Genomic DNA, 25,713 nt, shown 5'->3' with positions numbered 1-25,713 from the left:
CAGAAGGGAGGTGGGGGAATCTCTGTCCCTCTCCCACTTCCTTCCTCCCTCCCCTCCCTGAACTTCACTGACTCTGGGACTGAGCTTTCTCTGTTGAGATCTCTCCAAGCACGCCGACGCGCAGCGAGGCACTGGGGCTCCTTCCCCAACGTCTGAGAATGTAGCAGGATCCAAACTGCCTCCCGGCAAGCTGCTCCAACAGGTCTGTGCTTTGCTCCTTGCTGGTGCTTGATGTGCAGGGGAGGTCGGAGGGGCTGCGTTGTTTTGAGGCATGTGTGGGTAGCAGGGAGCTCTGAGAGGGTTCCCAGCCATGGGGCACCCGAGGCAGCACTGGCAGTGCTGCAGAGGGGTGGCCTCAGGTCTTGTGTTTGCTGTAGTTCAGTTGTGAATGTCACCAGGACTGCCTTATAGAGAGCAATCTTTTTTTTTTTTTTTCTTTTTTTTTTTTTTCCAGTGATGGCTGTTGGAGATGTGGTTTGATTTTCCTTTTCTTTTGTGGCTCACAGATTAAAATTTGCAGGGAATTTATGCCAAAGGTGCTGGCAGTGGCAGCTCAGGGTGCATTTCTTCCACCTGCAGGCATGGTGTGGGTCTGCAACAAGCTAAAGTTCCTAAACCTGCCTGGTTCGTGCCTCACAGCAGACCTTATCCCTTACTTTTTTGAGACTGATGTGGAAAGGAACTGATGATTTTTGCTCAGTAGTGAAATAAATGCAGAAGATTTGCAGGCAAGAACAGACAGGGTTTGATGAATACAGGTTTTCTTCATCTGCTGTCAGTTCTTTAACTAGGAAAGTGCTCAAGGAATGTGGGCTCCTGCAGCAGGCAGGTGGCACCTCGGGGAGATCCCTGCCACTGCCTGTGTGCAGGGCCATGAGGTGACATCACTGCCAACAATTCTGTGCAGGGCTGGTGATGTCCCCTGGGATAACAATGGGAACATCCCCAAACTATCAGCTGGTTTATGGGGCTGCGGAGGGCAGAAAGAATTCACACTGCTCCTATGTCCTCGCCAACTTAAAAAGGCAGCAGGGATATTTCTGCATAAAATCACTGTTTGTTTTTTTTTTTCTCTTTAATTGAAGTGGCTGTTCTTACCATTTCCTGCACAAATCAGAGGATCTCATACGGCCTTAATCTCCAAATCCGATCTGAGCACACAGCTGGGACAAACGGGAAGTGGTGCGTGTCCCCCTCCCATTTTCCAGGCCCTGGAAATACTCACCACTTGCTCCATATGTTGCTGTCTCCAAATTCTTTCCCCAAACAAGTAATGGGAGAGAGGCACAGGCGTGCAGGCAGCTCCCTGTGCTCTGCTGGGCTGATGTCATCGTGGTCCCCTGGTCTGGGGTCTGCAGCTCAGTCTGGCCATGGTGCCACCAAAGGGGCAAAAGTGGATGCAGAGGGTGGGAAATGGATGGGAAAGGCAGAAATGGGTGAGGTTTGGGGTCCAATAAGTAACCCTATGGCACAAGGAAGCAATAGGTTCTCCAGCTCTCATTTTCCACCATTTAAAACCACTGCTTTTGTTCTTCTTGATTTATGGATAGGAAAATGAAATTTGGAGAAGTGCTGATGGTTTTGCCTCTGACATAGGAAGCAGAGATGAAGTCCTTGCTTCAGCCACAGTGCTGTGACAGTGTGACAGCTACAATGCTGGAACTTACTGAGTGTAACCTGGGTTAATATCGAATTCTTCCTTACTGGCACATCCAGGTGAAAGCAGCTGATTTTGCAGCTCAGTGCAGGTTGCAGATGCCCATGTACTTATTTCACTGGACTTTGGATCCCACATAACCCTGATTAACGTAAATATCCTACGCAACGCAGTGCTGTGCTGGAGTCCTGTTTGCCAGCAAAGCTGTAGGAAGGTGGCACAGAAATGCAGTGCCATTGCAGAATGGGACAAATGAGACCTCGAGTCAGGGAATTTTTTCAGAAATGCAAGCTCCTCTCTTCCCATTGCCACGTTTACCCCTGCAGGAAGAGCAGGCTTTGCTCTTTTTGAGCACACAGATCGCAGAACCCACCTGTAATATGCTTCTGTTTATGAGCGATGACTTCATCTTGTTAGCTGGAAAAAGGCAAGTGTTTCCCATGGCCAGGGGCTTCAGTTACACCACAGTTGTTCCGTATAACTTGATCTTCAATCAAAAAAAGTAATCACAGAGTATCATACATGAGTGTGTGTGCAGGGGGAGAATGGTTAACATCTATCTGTTATAACTTGCAGTATATTTTTCCATTCGTTCTTACAGCAATTTTGAACTGATTTTAAACCCAGGAGATCATGGCTAGGTCACTCCTGCATATTTATTTTTCCTTGAAATCATTTTAAAGCTGACATATCAGAGGAGATACAGGCATTTGCCAGGAGCCTGTAAATACCTGTCCATCAGAATGAAGGGAAGTGAAATGTCGCTGCAGAGGAGGAAACCTGTGTACGGCCTGGGTCTGCCAAAAGCAATTGCGTAGCACAAAAATGACAGATGCCAATGATGCAAAAAACATCAGCATATGTTTTAAACCTGGTATACTAAGGCTGAGGCCACGGGGAGGCTCTGCATCTATGTGTTAGATTGGCTTTATGATGACCTGACTTTTCTGTCCAAAATGACACCTAAGTCCAGGCCAGAAAGACAACAGAAGGTCCTCAAGGTTTGTGAGCCATAGGGTGAGTTCTGAGGGGTGGCTGTCCTTAGCTACCAGCTCTGGGGATGTCACAGGGGGTATTTCTAAGTCAAACTGATCCTCTGCCATTATAAAGCCTGTAATTGCATTTCGGTCTTGTTCAGGTGAGTAAGTCAAAACAAGACCATGCTGATGCACCCTGGATGTGACTGCTCAGGAACACCGCCATATATAATAAATGAAACTCTCATTCCTAAGCTGGTGACATATAAATTGAGTGGTACCTCTTTTGCTGCTTAATTGCTTTACTGTGATCATTGGAAACCCAGCCAGCTGAGAAGAGCACTGGATTGAAGCCTCCTCCCCATCAGATGTACAAACTTGTTTCAGTTCTGGTCCAAGGAGCTGAGCAGCTGTATTGAAGAGACCAGTAATACAGAATAATATCTAGGAATTGCTGAAAAGTTGAATGTGAGCTTCACCATTTAGTGCTGTCAGTGATGGAAAGAGCTGTATATCTCAGCTCGTGGCTCCTTCACTGGGGGGCTGGAAAAGAAAATTAAACAGCAACAAAACAAAAAATAAAAGCAATAACAAAAACAATAACAAAGTCCATTACAGCAACAAGCTTCTGTTCCCAGAGCCATAACAAAGCCCAGATGGTCACTACTGACATCCCTCAGAGAGCAGCAGGGCTTGCAGTGTGGAAGAACTGATTCAGGTGGGTTTTGGCATGGTGAAAAGTAACTGCAGCTCCTTCTTCCTGGTGCTTGCTCTCACAGGTCCTGCTCACCATGCTGATTCGCACCTGCTTCTTTTTTGCCTGCCTGCCTGTGGCAAGCCACGTCTGGGGACGAGGGGGGCAAGGTAAGGAGCTCACCTGCACTGCTCTGGGGGGGCTCTGGGTTGGAATCTGGGCTAAGCTGCCAGCCTTTCTGGTGGGGAAGCTCCAAGCAGCGTATTCTCATATTTAAAGAGCAATAGGAGATCAGGGAGGCAGTGCTGGGAGAGTGTCTCCATCCCACCCCACTCTGCAATGCCTGTTCTCATCTCTGGCAGCAGCTCAGAGTGCCTCTCCCTTGCACTGGGGATGCATTTCAGTCTGTGTAAGCAGGAAAGGATGCTTGTGGGGTCTGCTAACAGAGCTTGAGAAACAGAAAGAAAAAAGTGTTGCTTCTGTTCATTGTCGTGTCTGTCCTGCACTGTGAAACTGTGGAGCTACGTGGCGATGTGTGACATCTGGGTAAGAGAGTACATGATGTGCATTCTCCTGTAGCATGTAGAGCTCCCGCAGTGCCATGAATGAGCAGAAAATACCGATAGCACCTCACCATTTCCTTTCCACCTTTCTATTCCGTATGAACCATCCATATGAGGGATCACCACAAGGTTTTCCTGAGAGGTGATGGCATGTCACATTCAGGATAGGCTTATCTCTGCGCTGTGCATCTTCCACACAGTGTGTCTGGGCTTTGCTCCCCATCAGCTGGAGAGCAAGGTTACAGCATCAGAGAGCACACATCCAACACAGGGCAGAGAAACAGTGGGGCTTTCATGGCACCAAGCTTCATTTGCATCCAGCACATAATGGAGCTTCAGAGGATGCTGTCCTTTCTGATCTCTCTGGGGACATTCTTGCCTTTTTAACTTCTGGGCTCCTAGAGCGATGGCCAAGGAGTTGGACCACACTTGTCCAGAAGAAGACAGCTTCATGTTTCCTCTATGAATTCCCCTCATTGTTGCATGATTTTTTATCACTTCTCTTCGGCACGATTCTGAGATTTGATTTTGCCCCTCACCCCTCTTCCCCATGTTTTCTTTCTTCTTCTTTACATTTGCATGGGGTGAGATGTGAATTTGAGCTTTGTTTCCCCAAAATAGTTGTCTGCTTGTTAGGCAGCCCACAGGAAGTCTCTGCAAGAAGAGGCTGAGGCACAGATGCTGGGTTGAGCCAAGCAAGTCCTTGCTGCCAGCTCCCACTGCTTTCCTGGGCTGTGACTTCATGCAAAGATGTTGGGAGATGTCTGACACCATGCAAGACCAAAATAGGAACATGTGGAGTCCTACAGAACACACAGTGTGCCAGTGCTGAGCATGATTTTTGACACAGAGGGTAGTGATGCACTGGAACAGGTTGCTGAAGGAGGTTGTGGATGCCCCATCCCTGGAGGCATTCAAGGCCAGGCTGGATGTGGCTCTGGGCAGCCTGGTCTGGTGGTTGGTGACCCTGTACATAGCAGGGGGTTGGAACTGGATGAGCATTGTGTTCCTTTTCAACACAGGCCATACTATGATGCTCCAGGTCACCTTAAGCTTTATTTATATATGTATATTTAATAAGGAGTGAGAAAGGGAAAGAATCATAGAACCATGAAGGTTGGAAAAGAGCTCCAAGATCCCCAAGTCCAATCCCAGCCCACCCCACTGTGCCCACTGCCCCCATCCCACAGCTCTGGGACACCTCCAGGGACAGTGACCCCACCACCCCCTGGGCAACCGTGCCACTGCATCACTGCTCTTTCTAGGAATAAATGTTTCCTAACATCCATCCTGACTCTCCCCTGGCACAATGTGAGGCCATTAGCAAGAGGTTGGTAACAGCTGCCAACGAGGTGGGCATTTGAAGGCATATATTATTACTGTGCAGACAAAGGAGGCAGTTGCTCATTGCACATGAAGGAGCCTGCTGGAAAGACAGCTGTAGGTGCAGGAGCAGGGAAGAGGGGAGACAAATCTGCTGAGTTGCCACCCTATAGCTAGTCAAGTGGGAATGTTTCATACAGTGACATTTGTATGACAGTGTGACTGTATTTCCTTGAGGGATCTCTGATTCAGAGACTGACACATGGGTGAGACATTTAGCAGGGCTTTAAAAGATCTCTGAGGAATCTGGAGCTGATAAGAGAATGTGCTCTTTCTTCTTTTTACCTCCTTGTCTGATACTATTTTTTTCATCAGGATTTGTCGTTTCAGTTCACTGATCCCTGCAGTTCACTGATCCCAATGCAAGCTGGTGCCCGTGAGTTACGGTCCTGCCAGGAGGTGTTAGTTACACTTTATCAGGTTTTCTCTCCTTTTCTCTCTTTCTTTTTTTTTCTTTCCTCTCTAAACCCAGCTGATCCCTGGAGCTTCCTCCTAAACAGTCTTTCTGCATAAGGGTGGCATTCATATCCTGGGGAATTTCTGTATTTTTCAGCAGCCTAAGTTCACTGCAGAGCCTCATTGACTCCCAGTATCTATTCCCTTCCCTTCTATTTCAGACATCTGCTCCAAACCCTTGCTGAAACCACACACATGCCATGAAGGTTCCTAGTAAAGACTTGCAGCGTGAGAGGAGCACAGAGGAACTCTGACTGCTTTGCTGTTTTCCTCATTTGCAGTAGCACGTAGTGAGGGCTCACCCAGAGAAGCTGCCCCTTAGCATAGAATGGAAGGTGGATTTGCAGCGATGGCTTTCCTGGTCTAGGGGCAGCAGGAGTGGCTGTGCAATGTCAGGGGATGCTGAGTGTTTGCATGGGATGATGAAGGTTCTATTTGCACTGCAGCTGTCCCCGTGTCTTTAGTAGACGTAGCACGTGGGGGGTTTCATGCATATGTGAGTGTGTGCAGAGGGAGGAATTGCACCCACAGCAGGATGGGCACCTCTCCTCCTCCTCAGGGTCAGGCCGGCTGAAACTCACAGTCCTTTCAGAAGACAGGCTCCAGATGAAATGGAAAGAAACCGAAGGAAACATCAATGGCTACAAAGTGCGGGTAAAGCCTATGGCAGGTATGTGCTACCCAGCAGATTGCTCCGAGTGAGGGATGGGCCCCCAGCTTCTGTGTGGCGCTGGGTATTTGCTGGATGCTCTTTCTCCTTGTCTGCACCATTGAATGTTTGCCCAAAGTGGAGAGGAAGACAGAAAACAAGTTCACGGAGCAATGGTTATAACTCTGTCACTGCAGGGGTCCTGTTTGTCTCATCCTCAGGGATGGGATGTCCTTGGCCCCATACATGGGGATGCTCAGCCCGTGGCTCCCCACCCTGGATGAGCTCCAGCTCTCCCTGACTTCTGACTCCAGACAGGCACTGCAGGAAGGGCACTGCGTCCTCGTGGGGGAGCAGCATCCGGGTGCAACCTTAGCTTGTGCCCATCTGCCCGCTTTTAGCTCAGCCCCCAGCTGTTTGCCCAGCCGGTGCTGGAGGTTTCTCATTCCTCCCCTGCCAGGGAGCGATGGGCATCCCTGGAATGTGGGGAATCCTCACGCTGAGCACGCCTGAGGCTTTCCCCATGTGTGGGCTGGAGCTCCGTTTCCAGCCCTAAGGGTGACAAGATCAGAAATGCATCCATTCCCACATTTAAAGGCTCACACACCTTTCTTACTCAGATGATTTTAGGGAGCTGCTTTGCTTCCCTTCCTTTGCTTTGTTCTTCTGGTCCAAAGTTTCTCCATTCCACCCCTTGTAACAGAGACACGGTGCAGTATTTAGCTGTGGTTTTGCAGAGCTGCCTTGCTTTATCTGCTCCTTGCTGTGCAGAAGACAGCTTCTGTTAGGGAGAGATGAGGTTTGCAGAGGGAACACAGCAAAAACGACTGCATTAAGTACAATGAGTCCCAAGGGCCAGGACAGAACTCTGAAGATATCAGAGCTCTTCCTCACTTTGTCACGAATGACCTCAAGGACATCACTTGGTTTGATGTTTCCATAAGTGGTGTTTGCCCAACCTTCACCCTCTGGGATCTGGCCTTTCTGTCAGCTGTTCTTTGAGAGGTCAATGGGAGTCACACTAGTGCTAGGTGGGAACTTGTTTTCCATTTGGAGCATGTATCAGGGCTTTTTAAAAGACTTTCTCAGCTCTGAAAGCAGAGATCTACAGAATTAAAAATTAAATTAGAATTGATTGAGGTCCCCAGACAGACATTCTCTGCATTTCGGTGGTATTTCTGCTATTGTCAGCTTAAATGTAAGCTCTAACAGTTTCTGAACTGTGGCTTCATCCCACCTCAGGGGACTCGGAGCAAGAAGTCATGCTGAAAACAAAGACTCCCAAAGCCACGGTGGGGGGGCTGAGCCCTACCAAGGAATACACGCTGCAGGTCTATGTGCTCAATGGCTCCCAGGAAGCCTTATTCGCCAAGAGGAAATTTGTGAGTAAGTAAAAAGATCAACATTTTACCATTCTGAGGGCTCTTGGAGATGTGACTCCTCAGAGCTCGTCCTCTGGCTGATAAATAGTAGAATCAAGAGTTCGTTTGAATTGGAAGAGACCTTTAAAAGCCATTTGGACCAACTCCCCTGCAGTGAACAGGAACATCCACAGCTCCATCAGTGCTCAAAGCCCTGTCCAGCCTGACCATGAGTGCCTCCAGACATGGGGCATGCATCGCCTCTCTGGGCAACCTGAGCCACCCTTATTGTATTACATTACATTCAGTGTCCCCATAGACTGCACTGAAGCCCATTACTATTTTGTTGGAAGCTTGGAGAGGGGAGATGGTGAATACTGGTGGGATAAAGGGTGGACCATGACTCACAGACCCATCTGGATTGACTCCTCCTTCTTGTATTTGTGATTTCTATAGTAGAGGACCTTAAAAATGCATCCCAGACTAGAAATAACCGAAGGAACGCAGGAGCTGCACCAGGAAAGAATCTCACCTCTGCGGGCAGCTCAACAGTTGAGCAGAGCCTGGGGATGGAAACAGCTCCACCACCCTTGAGCACCATCCTGACACATCCAGGTGGGTGCACAGAGTGTCCTGGGGCTGCTGCCTTGCTATGCACACACATATGGAAATGTAATCTTCAAGGCAGTAACATAGGAAGGGAAAATGTATTCTTTTTCTGTTTGGAGCACAGCAAAGGACAGAGCTGAAAAGAAAAGGCACAAAGGGACTCAGCCCAAGGGCTCAGGAGAAACCACGAGGAGCCAGCCCGGTGTTGGTGTGACACAAACACCATCACCAACCACAAAGTCATCCCAGCGTACCACTGCAAACGCGGAGCGAGAGTCTCTAGGAAAAGAAAAACCCACAAGGGATTCACTGAGGAGAGGTGAGAGCTGCTTCAAGCGTGTCCTGCTCTCTGTCCCCCACTGTTTTCTCTAGCGATTGCTAAACACAATCCTTCTAGCTGTCTCTCTGTCACCAAGGGAGCATGAGTGCTGCTGCTGCTTTTATTTGCTAGATCATGCTTTGGAGAGCTGCCAAGGATCACTGAAAGAGTTTGGAGTTCTGCAAAGCATTACAGATATAAAGGAAAGCTGGAGCTAAGACAAAAATTCCTTTACAAGGGGAGTTTTTTAATGAATTGATTTCCCACTGTTCTCTCTATGCATGTTACCACCTCTTCCTGCTCCAGACTTACCCGTACAGGTTATTATTCTCCAGCACACACTGGCATCCTGGTCTTGTTCTTCACATTTCCCAGCTAACTGATCCTTGCTGAAACTTTAGATCCTCCAACTGAATGGCTCACAGCACTTTTGAAGTGGTGGGAAGGGGGTTGGCTAGAACATCCCTCTTTGGTCCCTTGATAATAGTAGAAATTCATAGTTATGAGAAGAGATAGGAGACTGACCTGTTTGCATCTCAGTGCAGTTGGATGGTACTATCTATTTCCCTCTGACAAAGATGGAAAATTCTGCATCTGAAAAATATTTAGGGAAGATGCATTCAATCATCAACATGCCCCATCTTATCCTCTGTTAAGCTGCGTGCCTGGGGTGGAGAGAAAGGCAGTCCTTATGTATCTGTGATGAAGATTTTTGCAGAGAGATTGGGATTTAATATAACACCAGGAAATAATTATAGCCCACAGGGGATCTCACAATGGAATGTTATTAAGCGATCACCTGCAATTCTTTTGGAGACTTAGGCTAGATAAAAGGGAAGAAAGGGCTGGGGCTGAGATGTAATGGAGCTGACAGCCTGCAGAGAGCAATGCTTGGCCTAGGCATGCACTTCCCAATAGGTTTAACACTTTCTTCACAGAAAGGTTGCTACTCACTGCTCAGTTTCTTGATAGTGAGTTATGTTGCCCTTAGCCATGTGGTTTTCCCAAGATGCTGGGATGTGTCGGGCTGGCTGATGGTCCAGGGCTTTACACTGCAGACTTGCTTCTCATCTTAAAAATGAAGTATTTTTCCTCCTTTGCAATTGCTTCTCTCCATTTCAAACATTGTTTCTCCACAGGTTACCAGTTCCAATGTGACACGTCTGCAATGACCGATATTGTCCTGCTTGTGGATGGATCATGGAGCATTGGGCGCAACAATTTCAAGCTCATTAAAGACTTCCTGAGCGCTTTAATTTCCCCATTCAATATTGCCCAAGACAAGATAAGAGTAGGTAGGAGTCTTCCCTCTTTCCTGACCTTGGGAAATGCCTCCAGAAGGGACCTTGGTCTCTATTTCTGTGTTATCGTGCTGCCCTAGGGAGTTTTATTCCTTTTGGCTGGATTCTGTGCATCAATCTTGACGACTTTCCCATCTGGTAGCAAGCTCTGGCCTCTAGCGGCTGTAGGAAAGAGCTGCATGGTGAACAAAAGCAATGTGTGAGCAGCAGCAGGCTGGGTGTTGGGGGAGCACACGATTGATGCTGAGATATGCTTGGAGTTTGCTGTCTCCCTTTGATGGGGTGCTCACCCTACAGAGTATGACACAAAGGTGGGCTGGCAATGCCACACTGGGGTTTCTTTGATCTCAGCTGAGAACAGAGCCACTTCCAGCTCTGAGGGATGCTGAACCCAGTTCTGAGGGATGCCAAACCCAGTGGATGGCACTGGCTAGGCCGTGTGTGAAACAGGGCAACGTAAATCCTTCCTGTTCCTTGCAGCTAGCTAGTTTGTTCTTGAATTACTCTGAGACCTTAAAATGCTTCAGAGCACCACTCAGAGGTTACTACCACCATGGGGAAAAGTGGAGTTAGGAGCCAGGTCTGCTCACTCCCTTTCCGATTCATTACTTTGTGTCATCCGCCCATGACAAGCCCAACACCTCCTCCTCAAAACAGGTCTCCTCTTGCAGCCTACCTTGGCTCGCACAGTGTCGATAGCTCTTGCCTTCCCCAGGGCTGTCCCAGTACAGCAGCGATCCCCGCACAGAGTGGGATTTGAGTGCTTATGCAACGAGGGACCAGGTGCTGGAGGCAGTGAGGAACCTGCGCTACAAGGGTGGCAACACCTTCACAGGTAACTGCATCTCTCAGATCACAGCAAGGCTGCGTTGGCGGAAGTTGTTCCAATGGGATAGCATCTTCCTTGGGGACAAAGTGAATGAGGGAAGGATAAAGGTGGAGAAAGGATAAAGTCTGTTGGCTGTAGCTCACCATCCATCTGTTCTCCTCCCCAGGCCTGGCGCTCACCCATGTCCTGGAACAAAATCTGAAGCCAGATGCTGGTGCCCGACTGGAAGCTGAGAAATTGGTAATCCTCCTGACTGATGGAAAATCCCAGGATGACGCCAACCTGGCAGCTCAGACCTTGAAAAACGTGGGCATAGAGATATTTGCTATTGGTAAGATCACAGACATCAAGCCAACCTACCTTCCCTCTTAATGCTGAAGCTTATGTTCTCTCAACGAGGACAAGAACATCCTGAAGCTGTAAAGCTAAGGTAGTAAGTAGGACTGTATTGCAGTGGGGCTGAGAAGAAAAATAACTCATTTATTCAGCACAGGTAGTGTCTTCAAATGAGATTTTGTTAGCTTAAGGAAAAAAACACTCATTCTCAAGAGATTTTACATCTTCTGTCTATAAAGACCTTTGCCAGTCTCAGCAAACTGTGCCATGAGAATAATATTCTCTGCTGTGGAATTAGGCAAGAGAATTTTGTAATTACTTTGTAATTGCTGTCTCTCAGAACTTCCAGTTTTTCTGAATAATAGCATTATCTGCTTTTTACTGTCTGGTAGCAATAATGAGACAAAAAATGATTTCAAGCAGCTCTGTCCTCGATGACTACACAAGTCTGCTAAAGGGTAACGCACAGACAATGAAGTTATGCAGAACACTCTCCTAAAACTGCAACCTCCAGCACTTCATGTGCTTATTTAAGTTGGGAACACACAAGCAAGGCTTTATTACATACAAGTATGTACATAGTTGGCTATCACTTGGATTTCTTTCATGGACTGAGTGTAGCTGCTGAGCCTCAGCTGTGTGCTGGACTGTGCAGCTGAAATGACTTGCAGGTTGGATCCCAGCTGGGGTCTGTACTTCCCCTTTCTTACTAAAGGAAGGTTGTGTTGTTTGGTCCTGAGACTGAATTAATCCCAAGACACCTTAGTTCTCACCACAAGAGCAAAGGGAGAAGGACCCCTGCCTCACTTGGGCAGTGCTAAGATGGCCTAAAGGCTAGCACTGGAAAACAAAATCAGCTGTCTGCTGTTGATCCCCACAACCAACATCCAAGCAGAAGGCAGAAGTTGTCCTCTAAAGGAGCTTCCTCAGCCCTGTGCTCTGCTGTCTGTAGGGGTGAAGAACGCGGATGAGGCTGAGCTGAAGCAGGTGGCCTCAGAGCCACTGGAGCTCACAGTGTACAACGTGCTGGACTTCCCCCTGCTCAGCTCCCTGGTTGGCAGGCTCACCCGGGTCCTCTGCAGCAGGATCAAAGAGAGGAGCAGCAAGGAGAGTGCAGGTGAGGTGAAACCTTGGTGATGATGAGCTTCCTCTTGCTTAACATCAGTTTTCCTTGCCATCAAAAAATCTCCTTTCTCAACATCCTTTCTCGTACCTTTCCCTCCATGAGCTCCACCACCTCCTCAGCACCATCTGACTCTTCTTTCCTGTGCTGATCTCCTAGCTCAGTGCTATTGCTGCCTGAAAATAGTCCTTGCCAACATTTTGGCCAGGTTCAGCTGTGATCTTGGTGTTTACAAGGCTCTCTGGATGCAGCTCTTCCAGCCTCGCTCCCTGCTGTTGTGAACAAGCCATGGAGGGACATGCAGGTGTTTCCATTCTCTTGCTCTTGATTTAGGTATCTGCTCTTCTTCTTGCCAATACAGGCAACAGCCATCCTCACCAGGGCCTTGGATACCTTTTGGTGGCTGTAAATCACTTAATGGCAATAACTAGCATTGTAGGCTTCTATTCTACATTTTTGTCATTTTACTGCGTGAAAAATGCATTGCAATCATTTTTTCTCTGCATTTCTTTCAATCGACAGGAGGAATTCAACACAAAAGAGCTAATTTGAGAATATAGTAGTTGTATGGAAGAAATCTGGAAGTAGGAAGAGGAGACAGCAAAGCATCTAAACACTTTTTTTTCCCTCACACTTTATATAATCTCTGAGGCATCTTCAAATCAAAACCAAACACTCGATTTCTTTTGTTTTTTTTTTTGCTGGAGGGCAGTTTGCATGATGTACAAGAGAGTGAAGAACGACTCCAGATGTTAGCTTAGATCCTCAGGAGAAACATCACGTACACATTTCCATCTCTCTCTTCTCTCAGACTTGCCTAGGGAGAATGGGAAAGCAAACTTTCAAGCATACATTTATTTTAATGCTCTGTGGATAGACATAGACATAATTTGATTCATTCTTATTAATTTGTACCTGTTTGATGTAATTGGGCATCTTTTTACAGGTACAGGTTAGCCTAAAGAAAGATGGTTGCATCGAAAAAGAAGCCAAAATAACTTCTGGTTCATTTTGACAGATCTTCATGATTGAAAAAAAGCTGGGTCGTGTTTTGGATGCAGGCAAAAATGCATATTTCTGTTGAAAAGAATATTCTCAGCAACCAGAAGTATGCAGAAATGATTCTCGATGGAGTATTTACGTTCTCTGTTTGCTCAGTTCTTAACTATTTATTTTACAGCAGTTTGGAACAGTTTCTCAGCTCTTTAGGGAAGAGGACTGCAATTTGACTTAAAAAATGGCAGTCGTATTTATGAGCTAGGAAGTATATTTGGTATGAGAATCTGAATACAAGAAAGTAATCGCGTTTTTAATTCCCAGGTAGAACTGTGAAAGATATCCCTACAAATACAGGTCCACAGCTGAGCCCAACAGACCTTAAAATATCAGCTGTGACTTCTAAAAGCATGCACTTGGCCTGGAGTCCTCCTCTGAGTCCCCCAAAGAAATACCGGGTTGTGTACAATCCATCGAAGGGCGGCACTCCCAAGGAGGTAAGAGGTACCTGTTGGACACTGCAGTGCCTTCCAGTCAGTGGCTGGGAATTCAGGCAGACCTGGGTATGCAGAGCGATGAGGGTAGGAGTGCATTGAGCACAGGATATCAGCTAAAGCCAGGAATGAAACTGAACACTGAGTGCAAATGTGACGAGGTGATAGGATGGCAAGGCAGAAGAGGAAATTGGGTAAATACTGTGTTGCTAGAACTACTGCAAGTTATACCCATGCAGTTTTCTCTTGCACAGTGTTGTCCCCTCCCTAAGGCGCCTCAAAGAACACACACAGGTACACAAAGGTGTTCAAGGATGCTCATCGGTGACAGATAGAATCAGAAAAGCAAGTCCAAACACTTGGATTGTCCTTAATTATACACTTCAACTTTTGGTTAGCCCTGAAGTGGTGAGACAGTTGGGCTTGAGTATCAGTCAGGTCCCTTCCAACTGAATCTGTCAATCATGGAGTCGCATTCTGTCCCATTCACTTTAGTGAGAACATGACTGGGGTCTTGTGCTATGTGCTTGTACAGATCCAATCCTTCAAGGGCAAGAATGCTTACAGCCTCCTATCTCCATGCTTCCCAGGGAAGACTGCTTCAGCTTTTCCTTTGCCGTGGAGTGGCTGGCACTTCCCAGACTTGACCGTGTTCCTTTGTATTTCAGGTGCTTCTGGATGGAGCTGTCTCCTCTCTGTGGCTTTCCAACCTGACCTCGCACACAGAGTACCTGGTGTCGGTGTTTCCCATTTATGACACAGCTGTTGGGGATGGGCTGAGAGGCGTCACCTCCACATGTATGTCGTGAGTAGAGAACATTCCTCTGACGTGTGTTTGTGGGAGGTGAACATAGCCCTGCCTTTGCAACCACCTCAGTCTGGAGCCTGGCACTATATATTCCCCCTCCCTCTGGTTCGGACGGTTTGTCTGCAAATCTCTCCATCTCTGGAGATGTTCAGAACTTGGTTGGACAAGGGCCTGAGTAACCTCCTCTAATTTGGCTCAGCAGGGTTGGACCAGAGATCCTCAAGTGTCCCATTCCACCTATGTCATTCTGCAAGTGACACCAGTGTGCCGAGCTCAACCTGCTAACACACCCCAAACAGAAATTTTCTACAACCCTTGTCCCTTTTCCACCCTTGGGCTGTAAATGAACTAATCCTACTCCTTGACAAGTGGCTGGGTTAGATGCAGGTCGGGTGTCCCCCAGCTTGTTGTAAAGCCAACTCTCCTCCGGGGCTGGAGCAGCTGCAGACCTGCTGAAAGTGTTTTTCTGCCACATTTCTCTCCCAGTGCCTCTGTCTGCCCCCCGCTCCCTGCGTGTCTCCGAGCTGAGCCACAACAGCATCAGGCTGAGCTGGAAGGCAGCCCAGGGAGCCACGCAGTACCTGGTGCTCTGCTCTGCAGCCCCCGATGGAGCAGAGGATGATACAACAGAGGTACGCTCCATGAGAATAGTGGCAATACTGCTTTTCCTTTGTCTCTCCTCAGTTAAAGAGTCCAAAATGAGTGCCTGTCTCTCGGTGTGGGGTTGAGATCTGACAATACAATACAGAGCAGACCTGAAACACAGAAACCTTTGGCAGCCCAGTGGCTGAGTTCACACCTCTGCAGCCTCAAGAATAACTTCTGCATCCTTGAGACTGCACAGAAATATGTTTGCTTTGCTTATCTTCAAATGCTGACTGAAAATTTGTTAGGGCAGCTTTCACTGACCTCTAAAAAGAGAACTGTGGCAGTGTAGAAAAAATAAAGCAATGCCAGACGAGTGGAAAATCCTTACAAACTTCTAAGGTGAAGTTCACAATACGAACATTTTAAAGTAAACACTCAAAATATGAACACTTTAATGAGTCGTCAGAAGTGCCAGCATTACAGTGTTCCCAGCCTTTTACAAATCTCTAGCTCTGCTGCATGCAGACTCCTGGAAGTCGCTGGGTTGGGTCCCTGCAGCAAGCAGGCTGTGCAGGGAGGGCTGTGCCTTGCAATGTTAGCGGCAGGTGGCAGCAGCCCGGCTGCTATGGCCCTGCTTGCAGCAGGCAGCTCTCATGCAGCCTTCCCAGGACATAGAGGAAAGGAGGCTCTCCATCTCTCACTTAAAACCTTGCTTTCTTGAAGCCCCTTCCATCCCCTCTCGCTGTGTGACACAGAGATGCTGCACTCTGTGCACACTCTCCTCTCTCCACTGAGTGCTGTAGAATAGTTGGAAGTGGGAGAGAACTATGCTTCCTGCTCTGTTGACTCTCTTTTGGGGTAATTTTCACCAATAATACATATTTTTCACATCCTACTATCAGAAATCAACCCCTAGCTTTGTATTTGCAGTAGTGGAAGCCACTCTGCTTTTTACATCCATACTCATCTTTTCATTATAATGTCTTTCCCAGGAAAATCTCAATATTTTCCTTACAAAAAATGTCTTGTTTGAACTTACTTCAGGTACCCTGATCCAACCCAGAATAACAGTATCACCTCTGTACGAGAGATACACCTCTGCAGGCCCTGGGAGGAGAAATGGATGTGAGCCCTCAATGTACTTGGTGTCCCCTGGGGAGGGAGGGAGGCAGAGAAGCTCTGACAGTGCAAAGCACATGTCCAAGTGGATATTAGAGGGCAGCCCAGAATGGAAGGGTGTTCTAGAACTGAAGTGTTCCTCAGGACTGAGAGGTACCCAGAACTGAAATGTCTCCCTGAATTTCTCCTGTGACAGATGAAGGTGGCTGAGCCCGAGGTCCTTCTGGACAGGCTGTCACCCAGCACTGAGTACTCCATTGCAGTGTATGCGTTGTATGGGGAAGATGCCAGTGATCCAGCCAGCATCCAGGAAACCACCTGTAAGTGCTGCTGCTGGTTAAGTTGTTTTTAAACACTCAAGGTGGGAGAGATTAAATAAGTTAGGGATTTCTTGTATTGTGCCTGTGGTTTGTAAATCCTGTCTTTTCTTAATACTGGTCCCTAAGATGGTCTCTAATCACCTGGTGAGCTGTGAGGCAGTGATTCCCCCCGTTAAAAGAGGACTCCTAAAGGGACTGTTCCTTAAGATCTTTTTGTCTGGGGAGAAAGGAGGAATTTCTTGGCCATTTCTTCACCTAAAGTGCAGATAGCATTCCATGACATACCACAGAATGGGAATTATTTTGAGTCTTCTAGTTCAAGATGGAGTCACTCGCAAGTAGCAGGAGGCAACAAGCAGCGTTGCTTTGGTGCAGCCTTTCAAACCCTGAGTGCTGTCACCCACTGTGTTGCAGTGGCCTTGAGCCCTCCCAGGTACCTGAGCTTCTCAGAGCTCAGCCACTCATCCGTGCGGGTCAGCTGGGAGCCAGCAACACTGGCAGTGAAAGGTCATCGTGTCACCTACGTGTCTAGCAGAGGGAGCAACACTGGGGAGGTGAGTCCTCAGGGGCTGCTGGAGGGAGAGCTGGGAGGTCACACACTGCCCTGTTCTCTCTGGTGCATGAAGGGAGTGTTATCTCTGAAATGGGCACTTCTGAGGGATGTGCGAAGCTCTCTGCAGCTGTCTCCATGTTCTTTTCTCCCAACTCATCCCGTTCTGTTGCAGGTTGAGGTTCTTGGCACTGCAGTGTCCACTGTCCTGAGACCACTGTCCTCCCTCACCCAGTACTTCATCAGTGTCCGATCTGTGTATGATGAGGGTGACTCCTTTCCAATCACTGGCAACGTCACCACTTGTAAGTAGGCAGTGGAAATGGTTTCTTTCCTATTGACCAAACTGTCCTGCGTGTGCCTAAACTGAGATGTTTTCAATGCTGGTCCCAATAGCTTATGGCCAAGATCCCTGTACAAAACTGGTGACTGTTGGAATATGCCCCACTCTGTTATGTTAATAATAGAGGTGAAGGAATAAAGGAAGAAAGCAAACTACATACTACTAACCTCTGTGTCCTTGGGAGCCTTCTCCCCTTTGCAGTATCAGAGTGATACATACCCTCTCCACAAATGGAATAATCCTCCTTAATTAGGGTTTTGAAAACAGCGTTCTCCTCTCTGTCCTGATGGCTGTTGCCATTTGGATCGGAAGAAGTGAAAGACAGACTGATCTCAGACAGCTGCCTGGCTGATGCTCTGCTTCCCAACCATCTGCTCCCCACCTCAGCTCTGACAAGGCGCTGTCAGGGCTTCAGCTCGTTGTCCTCCTGCATCCCTCAGTGAAGGTTCCCCCGCCGCGGGCGCTGAAGGTTTCTGAGCTCTCTGAGAACAGCCTCCGGCTGCACTGGGAAGCTGTCGCTGCCTCTGATGTGGTTGTCTATCAGATCAAGTGGAGCACAGCTGGTGGAGAGAAGCCTCAGGAGGTACGGACCCACGTACAGCCGGGTTGGGTTTGTGTCTGCTGGATGGATACTGGTTGGGTATTAGGAAAAATTTATTCTCAAAAAGAATGATCAGACCTTGGAATGGGCTGCCCAGGGGAGGTGGTGCAGTCACTGTCCCTGGAGGTGTTCAGGAAGAGGGAAGATGTGGCACTGACGTGGTTTAGTTGGCATGGTGGCAATGGGCTGTTGGTCCTACTTAATGATCTTAGCGGTCTTTCCAACCTTAATGATTCTATGGCGGCTCTGTGCTGACCTGCAAGAGTGGCAGAGTTGCAGTTCAGCTTGGGTTCATGCACTCAGGACCTTCAGCACTAAGACAGGATCTATCCCACACTGGCTCTGCTGAGTGCTGTAGTCACCTTGAATGCTGGAAGCAGGAGGGACAGCAGGGTGGCAGGTTTGGAGTCCTGCAGGCTCTGGGAAGATTGCAGAAGTGCTCTGGAAAAACTCAAGGATGAAATTCAATAGGGACAAACAAAGTATTAAGCTTAGGTAGGAATAATTAAAGACAGGTATACAGGATGTAGAACAAACAGCTAAGAAGCGATTCAGTAGAAAAAGATCTGGGGTTGCAGAGAATCACTGGCCCACAATGTCAAGTCGTCGTGGAAAAGATAAGGACAGTAGTCAGGTATTTGTAGTGGTGGTAAGTCCTGGCTGCTGTGGGGACAGTACTCCTCAGGAAGGATGAGGTCTTAAGAACCAGAGAAGATTGATCACAATCAGAGCTGATGCAGTAGAAGTAGGGATGGACCAGGTGACCTCTTCGTTCCCAAGCCCCTGTTTTCACAGTGAATACCCCCACTGCCCTTCACATTTAGGCTGGAATAGGGATATATTGGAGCTTCTATGCACCATATATCTAAAAGATGGGAACTGAGCAGACATCTTGCATGCTTATAGCAGGCAGACTGCCTTGTACCAGAGACTCTATGTTGTGGGACAGAAGTAGCTGTTAAGTACAACTGGCTAGCAATGGGCATCTACTCTGCATTCATTAGGGCTGGAAATTTGCCTTTGCTTGGATTTGTGCAACCCACAAGAGTCACAGCCCTGTGCTAACTCATTTGTGCCTGCAGGCAGTCTGTGAGCCAGACACTGGGATGGCATGAACTAGCTTAGGGAAGCCTGGGAATTCAACTGACTCATTTCTTGCCCTGCTTCAGCTCTCCATCGCTGGAAATGTGGCAACTGCCATCCTGCCTGGATTGCAGAAGAACACAGACTACAAAATATCCATCTGGGCCTACTACAAAGATGGTGCTCGAAGTGACACGGTTTCCATTCAGCACAGAACCAGTAAGTGATCAGCTCTCTGTCTCTGCAGCCTAGTGAAAACAAAGAGGGCGCAGGATGCCTCAGACCCAGGCACAAGGCAGGAGCTCAGATCTGGTCATCTGCAGCTATGAAAACCCAGACCTGGATATCTAAATGTGGCTGGAGATATTTAGGCTCCCATACTAATATTCTGAATTTCTCCTGATGAAAATATACTGGGCAAGCATGAACTGGGTGGTACATTTCTTTCTCCTTTTGTGGCATGTATCGATGTGAGTGCATGGGCTTTTTGTTGGGTGTTGAGCTGAATATGTCACTGTGCTGCCTAATGAATATTTCCTATTAGTAAAATATCGTTCTGCTAAGGAAGGTGTGGGTTTCTCCAGCTACACCATCGCTGAGCTGTGCTTCATCTGAGGGCACTTGCAAAAATAAGAGAGAATCCTTCAGGCAGAGTCTGCGTGGAGGCATTATCTAAATCTTGCTTTGTCCAGGCAGGATATGAGGTTAAAAAGCGGTACTCCCAGAGGTCCTCTTAATTAATATTGCCTGTATAATGGCTTTGTTGGCAGCAAATGGAATACAATTCATTCAGTAGCGGCAATCCTCTCTTCCTTCTCTCAGCTCTCAACCTCCTTTGCAGAATGAAGTCTTTCAGGCTGGTGCTGAGCTGATGAAGCTCAGAGTAAATGGCAATCCTGGAACGAGAAGCTCAGGTTTTATTAATAATGAATAATAACAACTTTTGTTTATAGAAAGCTACCTCAGGCAAGTACCTAGGAGATACATGCCAACAAGAACAAATAAAAAATGAAAGCATCCTACAGCTCTGTGAGAAAAATGAGAGCTGTTTAGAGGTTTCAGAAAAACGAATAGCTGTTTTAAAGCTTGAAGTACAAAATGTCAAAGCTGCTTCTTCAACCCACTGCCAATGGCATGTGATGGTGTTCTTCTCAGCTTATTCAAGCAAACCAATCCTTGCTGGCATTGGCTTCTGCTTGTCAGCTGCTGTTCTTGTTCAGGAACAGGGATGCATTAGGGACATCAGCCTTCACATCACTGGGATGCATGGGCATCCGTCCTCAGGGCTGTGTAACACAGGAGGGCTGGTAATGCTCTTCCATGGACCCAGTTCCTCACTACCATTGCAATGAATGGAGCACTTCTTCTCAAGTCTTAGTCTTGACTAGAAAAAATAAGATGTTTAGGGATATTTTTTGAGCAGAACAGTTAAGCAAGTCCTTCTCTGCAGACTTACCAGAAGGCACAGTAGGAGCAATAGCACGTTGGTGTATTTCCCACAGATAACTAATTTGTCACCATGTACTTACCTGCAGTTCTGATATACCTTCTTGTCTCTGATATATTTAGATTCAAGGCTTATTTGTGTCAAGAACTCTCCTCTCATTATGTTCCTATAAATGATCTAGCATAACAAAGTCTTTGTCCTTGACTAAAGGCTCTATGCAGCGCTCATCTGTCATATTAATAAACAAGACTTGTGGTACTTCTGATGGACACAAACCTTGCACCCAACTAGTGGGAGTGTGCAGGATGCTCTCTGGGAGAGAAAGCTGCTGAGAAGTAGCCCTTGGCTGCTGAGCAGGAGTCCTTGGGAGACACTGGAAGTGGTTGCTTTTGTTTTTGCTGAGAAGCTGGTAGGGACCTCTCTGTTATAGAGAAGAAAAAGAGCTTAAACAAAATAGGTCACCTGTTTTGTCCTGGAGGATAAAGGGGGGGGGGGGCTCTGTCTGTGGTATCTGCTATGTAGCATTATTTAGCAGAATCTTTCTGCCCCTGTGTGAGTGCACCTCATCCTCTGCAGCACAAAGAGCAAGAGGGCAGTCTGGTGGGAGTGCTGCTAACGCTGGGCTGAGCCTCCTGGGCTGATTCTGTGCTGAAGTGGATTACAGAGTGCTTATGTGTCCCATTCCTCCAGCAGAGCTGTGCCAGAAGTGTCTGCACGTCCTTCCTCCTGCTCCTCTGTGAGCTCACACTGCAAACAAAAGGGGTTGAAATTTAGGGAAGAAACTTCAACCCGTGGTACCAAGGGAACAACTATAACCTGTACAGTCACTGCAGATGGATGTTGTGATGGAGCAGACTCCAGAGCTGTAGTTTTACTTGGAATTTAGTCTGTGATTCTGGCTAGACCTGAAAACAAGTAGCCCAGGATTCCCCCTGCAGAGGAACAGGAGGTAACAGAAGCACAGATGGTGCCCTGGGTGTCAGAGATGCTTCCACCCCACATGGGCAGCTCCGGGAGGTGACCTTTCCCCTGGCTGTCACATCCATGCTGTCAGACTGTGCCCAGCCCGGGGGGCTTTCCAGAACAAACTCAATTTGGAAGACTTCACTTAACTTTCCTTTTGCTCATTTAAACAGTCACCGCTTACATCAGCTGAATGAAATAGCCAGTGCAGACAGCAAAGATGCAGAGGTATGGCACAGCACTAAGAATAGCAATGTTGAAATGACTTTTCCTCCCACACTTGTTTTCTTCTCTTCTTTACCTTGCGGTGATGCACAGCAACAGCCTCCAGCCTGATTCAGCTCTGCAAAAACTTGGTTCAGCTTCAGTAAAAGTAGGCTCATTTTGTCCAGAAAAGGGAAGGAGGATCAATGAAGATGCAAATAATCTTCATTCAACATGTGCTCTAAGGTCACCTCAGTCTTTGCTGGGTGGGCAGAAGAGCTTGTTTGCATTGCAGGTAAAACTGCAGAATAGAAACTTCATAGCCTGGTTGTATGTCCTTGGCTGTCCTTCGGACTCTCCCATCATTTGTAGTGTCTTCTGAAAAAGAAGAAGAAAAAAAGCCTACTTTTCACTCTCAAAACCTCTTTGTCTTCACACCAGTGAAGATTCAAGGCCAGATATTTATACAGAGCAAGAAACTACTTAGAAATAAGCTCTTGGAATAGGTGACCCCATACTCCCATATGTGACTCCCATAACGCTCCATCACAATACCCACCTGCAGTGATTATAGAGGTCATATTTTTTTCCATCATTGCCATGGGCTGAACTTTCTTCCCTAGTTTTCAACCTCTTTTGTTTGAAAGTGGATGGATTCAGCTCCCTCTGCCTTTCTCTTAATAACCTTCAGCCCCTGCTCAGAGAAGTCGCTCTGTAACTATCTCTGTTGCCAGGTCCAGCTTGCTACACAGTGGTATTCCAGGGAAGAAATGCATTTATGTAATTAAGATATGCTCTGTTTTGGTCTCTGGCAAACCCTATTCTTGCTGACCACAGCTCAGGCCATCACCCATTTGGGATCCATCCATCCACTGTGGTGCAGGGCCAGGAACAGGAGAGCAGCTCAAGCTTTGTGCACGATCTTTCCCTGGGGCTGTGGGTGCTGAGTGAGAAGTGTTAGACAAACTGCTGTGTGCTGGCTGCTCTGTGTGATTTTTTTCTTTAAAGGATAATTTTAAAGCAAAGGCCAAGCTGAGAAATAGTAGAAATGATGATGCATTAGCTTTGATCCAGGCTTAATCAGCAATCAAGCCTTTTCTCCAGCGTGTCTTCAGGTCTTTGATGAAATACAAGAACAATTAGGTCTTTCTGAAGGGTATCTTGTGTTTATCCATGATGCATCCAAAGGATCTTTTTTTTCCTCATGCCTCCAGGACTCTTCTCTCCACCAAATATTCTTTTTTTCCCCCAGGACCTAGGCTTTGAATTACTGAATGCTTGAGTTGTACCATGTTGTCTCAGGCAGTACTGATCCTCATTCCTCCAGACTCTATTTTCTCCCCTGCCTGGTCCCTAAGGTGGCTGCTTCTGCTCCATTCTGCACATTAACGAAGCATTGGGGAAAGGACATGGAAGCAAGCACTGCTGGCCCTGATTTCAGACTTCACTATCTGACTTTAATGCTGTTCCCATTTAATCCCTGCACAGCTTCTCGGAGCCCACCCACCAACCTCTTCATAGACTCTGAGAGCCCCACCAGCCTCCAGATCCATTGGAAGCCCCCCGAGGGCCGCATACAGCACTACAGAATCACCTACAGTCCTGTTTCTGACCCCAGCACCCAGCAAACAGTAAGTTCAGCTCCTTGGCAGGTGGGACAGAGGGACTGTTTCATGGCTAACAGCGTGCTGTTCACTCCAATAGGTTTTCTCTATCAAGAATTAGTTTGCGTGAGAACAAAACCAAATTTCTTCCTTTGACTTGCTGTCAATGTGCTGTGAAGACTTCCTTCTGATTCAGGCTTCCTTCTAATCCACTTATCAGCGTCCATCAAAGCTGCAAATAACACAGCTTTCTCCTCTCCCTGAAACAGTGGGGAATTCCAAGAGGCAGAGTGGTAGAGAGTAACTCTACTGCCCACCTGATTTGACAGGTTAACAATTAACCTTTTACATTGAACATTTGCCACAGCAACCCAAACCGATGACCACATTTTAAGGATCTTTTGACCCATCTACAAGGGGTACATTAAGGTCTTTACTTAAGAAAACACTCTTTCCCTGAACACAATAGTTCTGATGGCAGTGCATAGTCAGGCTTCCACAGTTTCCTTTTATCATTCCCTAACCAATGGGGATGCTGCCCTTGAACTCACTGCTAGAAATCCTCAGAGCAGCCCCAGGGTGTGGATAAAAGCCAACCTCTGGGTTGTTTTCTATTTTCCATCCTGCTGTAGATCATGGCTTCTGGGAAAAGCAGCAGTGTGACCTTGCAGCCGCTGCTGCCTGATCGAGCCTACAAGGTGGCAGTTTCTGCTGTCCACTACACAGGAGAGAGCGAGAGCACAACTGCAACGGGTCGGACGGGTGAGTGCATCCATCAGTACATGCAGCTTCATAGCTATCATCTATCAGGCTTGGTGTAACCTCTCCAGGGAAAGCATTGCCCTTCTTGCGCTGAGCTGTGGCTGTGGCCAAGGTTTTGCTCAGCAAATTGCAAAAAGCCTGGAAAAGGGAAAATCCTGCCCCAGTTTCTGCCCGTCCCATGTATAATTCCAGGATGAATGAGAAGGGTTGGTGACCACACGAGTCTTGAGCCAAGTGTCACTGTTCTGAGCAGCAGAGCTCACACACACACTGCTTTCTCTTCCAGCTCCCGTGATGTCTAAACTGCCTTCAATACGAGGATTTGTTCCATCTAAGACAGAAGGTAAATCATCTCCTATAATGTCTGGCATTAGGATTTTTTTTTCCCCAGTAACAAATAGCATAGTGTGGATCCCTGAGGACAGGCAGCAGTGGGTATGTCTCTTGACAGATGCCTCTGGGTCCTGAGAATCTGTCCAAGGAGAGCCTGGAACCACATAGCCTTAAAAGCAGACTCACTCAGTAGAGAGTCTGGTAGGATATTTAAAGGGTTTCTGCATATCTTGACCAAAATGGAGCAAAGAGAACGATGACATGTTTTAAATTAAAGTTCCTTGTAAAGTCCCTTATTAAATTTAATGAGCATATGTTCTCCTAGCTGGTACAAAGCAAAATATTAAGTGGATTAAGGAGAAATGTTGAATTAGCAGGGTTATAAGAAGCTGCTAAGAAGCAAATATTAGAATACATGTATTGTGGCATTAATGCCTTTTCCTGTCTATATGAAATGATTCCAAACAAAACCTCAGCTTTAAAGTTTGTTGAGAGAAGCCAAGAAGGGAGAACAAAGCAGATTAGATGAGTATGTTTTAGACTGTACCCGGCAAAGAAAATATCAGACACAATTTTCTGTGGCTCATTGAGGAAATGTGCAGGTGTGCAGATCACAGAGGAACAGTCCTGCGAACCTTCAGCTGGAAAACAATCCCCCCATAAGGCTGATGGAAAATGTAGCGTGTATGGCTATAATAGCTGAAAAGATAACAGGAGAAATATTAAATTCTGTGTGTTTCATAACATGAATTATTTTGAAGGAGCGGAGATGATATGTAATAATATTGGGAAAACTGTTGCAGTAAAAAAATCTGATTTTAATAAGCAGTCACGTTGCTGAGGGAAGTGGTCTGAGCTGTTGTGGGAGGGGATGTTGTACAGTAACTGCGTTCCTCTGGGACCTGGGGAGAGAAGCACAAAGCAAAGAGAACAAGATGGCAGGAATCCTACGCTGGGAGGCCTCGGAAAAATCTTCAAAGCAAAATGCAGGCTGTCACTGACAGGGATCCTTCACCCTGACTCTGAGGTGCTCTGTGTAAGCTGAGCATTGCCAGATCAAAGAGCTGTGAGCAGTGAGAGTGCTGGGAGGGAGGTTAGAAGGGGCCTTCCTGACCCCCCAGCAAGGAAGCTGGATACCTGGCAAACAGGCAGGACTGCAGTGTGATGTTGGAGGGAATTATGTTTTCTTCATCATACTTCGGTTCTCAGCAATGCTTTGCATTTGAAAATCTGTTCTGTTT

General features: G+C 47.2%; 1 protein-coding gene across 2 annotated transcripts in view; it reads left to right on the top strand.

Moving 5' to 3' along the window:
- Positions 1 to 79: 79 nt before the first annotated feature.
- The window catches only part of COL20A1 (collagen type XX alpha 1 chain), a 44,798-nt gene continuing 19,164 nt past the window's right edge, over positions 80 to 25,713 (top strand). For both annotated transcript variants that reach the window (XM_042884816.1, XM_042884817.1), the window contains exons 1-21: positions 80 to 202; positions 3,414 to 3,498; positions 6,290 to 6,400; positions 7,622 to 7,765; positions 8,197 to 8,355; positions 8,474 to 8,668; positions 9,808 to 9,963; positions 10,685 to 10,804; positions 10,965 to 11,129; positions 12,087 to 12,251; positions 13,578 to 13,750; positions 14,416 to 14,545; positions 15,042 to 15,187; positions 16,459 to 16,582; positions 16,997 to 17,136; positions 17,308 to 17,437; positions 17,916 to 18,058; positions 19,246 to 19,378; positions 23,262 to 23,404; positions 24,010 to 24,139; positions 24,426 to 24,482. In XM_042884816.1, coding sequence (XP_042740750.1) covers positions 3,426 to 3,498; positions 6,290 to 6,400; positions 7,622 to 7,765; positions 8,197 to 8,355; positions 8,474 to 8,668; positions 9,808 to 9,963; positions 10,685 to 10,804; positions 10,965 to 11,129; positions 12,087 to 12,251; positions 13,578 to 13,750; positions 14,416 to 14,545; positions 15,042 to 15,187; positions 16,459 to 16,582; positions 16,997 to 17,136; positions 17,308 to 17,437; positions 17,916 to 18,058; positions 19,246 to 19,378; positions 23,262 to 23,404; positions 24,010 to 24,139; positions 24,426 to 24,482 — 2,737 coding nt within the window. In that variant the 5' untranslated portion in view covers positions 80 to 202; positions 3,414 to 3,425. The remainder of the gene's footprint in view (positions 203 to 3,413; positions 3,499 to 6,289; positions 6,401 to 7,621; positions 7,766 to 8,196; positions 8,356 to 8,473; positions 8,669 to 9,807; positions 9,964 to 10,684; positions 10,805 to 10,964; positions 11,130 to 12,086; positions 12,252 to 13,577; positions 13,751 to 14,415; positions 14,546 to 15,041; positions 15,188 to 16,458; positions 16,583 to 16,996; positions 17,137 to 17,307; positions 17,438 to 17,915; positions 18,059 to 19,245; positions 19,379 to 23,261; positions 23,405 to 24,009; positions 24,140 to 24,425; positions 24,483 to 25,713) is intronic.

This window comes from Lagopus leucura, unplaced genomic scaffold (genome assembly GCF_019238085.1).
Source record: "Lagopus leucura isolate 7727_CA_CO unplaced genomic scaffold, USGS_WTPT01 Super-Scaffold_100045, whole genome shotgun sequence".
NCBI lineage: Eukaryota > Metazoa > Chordata > Aves > Galliformes > Phasianidae > Lagopus > Lagopus leucura.
Note: the sequence above shows the minus strand (reverse complement) of the source record. Positions and strands in the feature narration are given on the sequence as shown.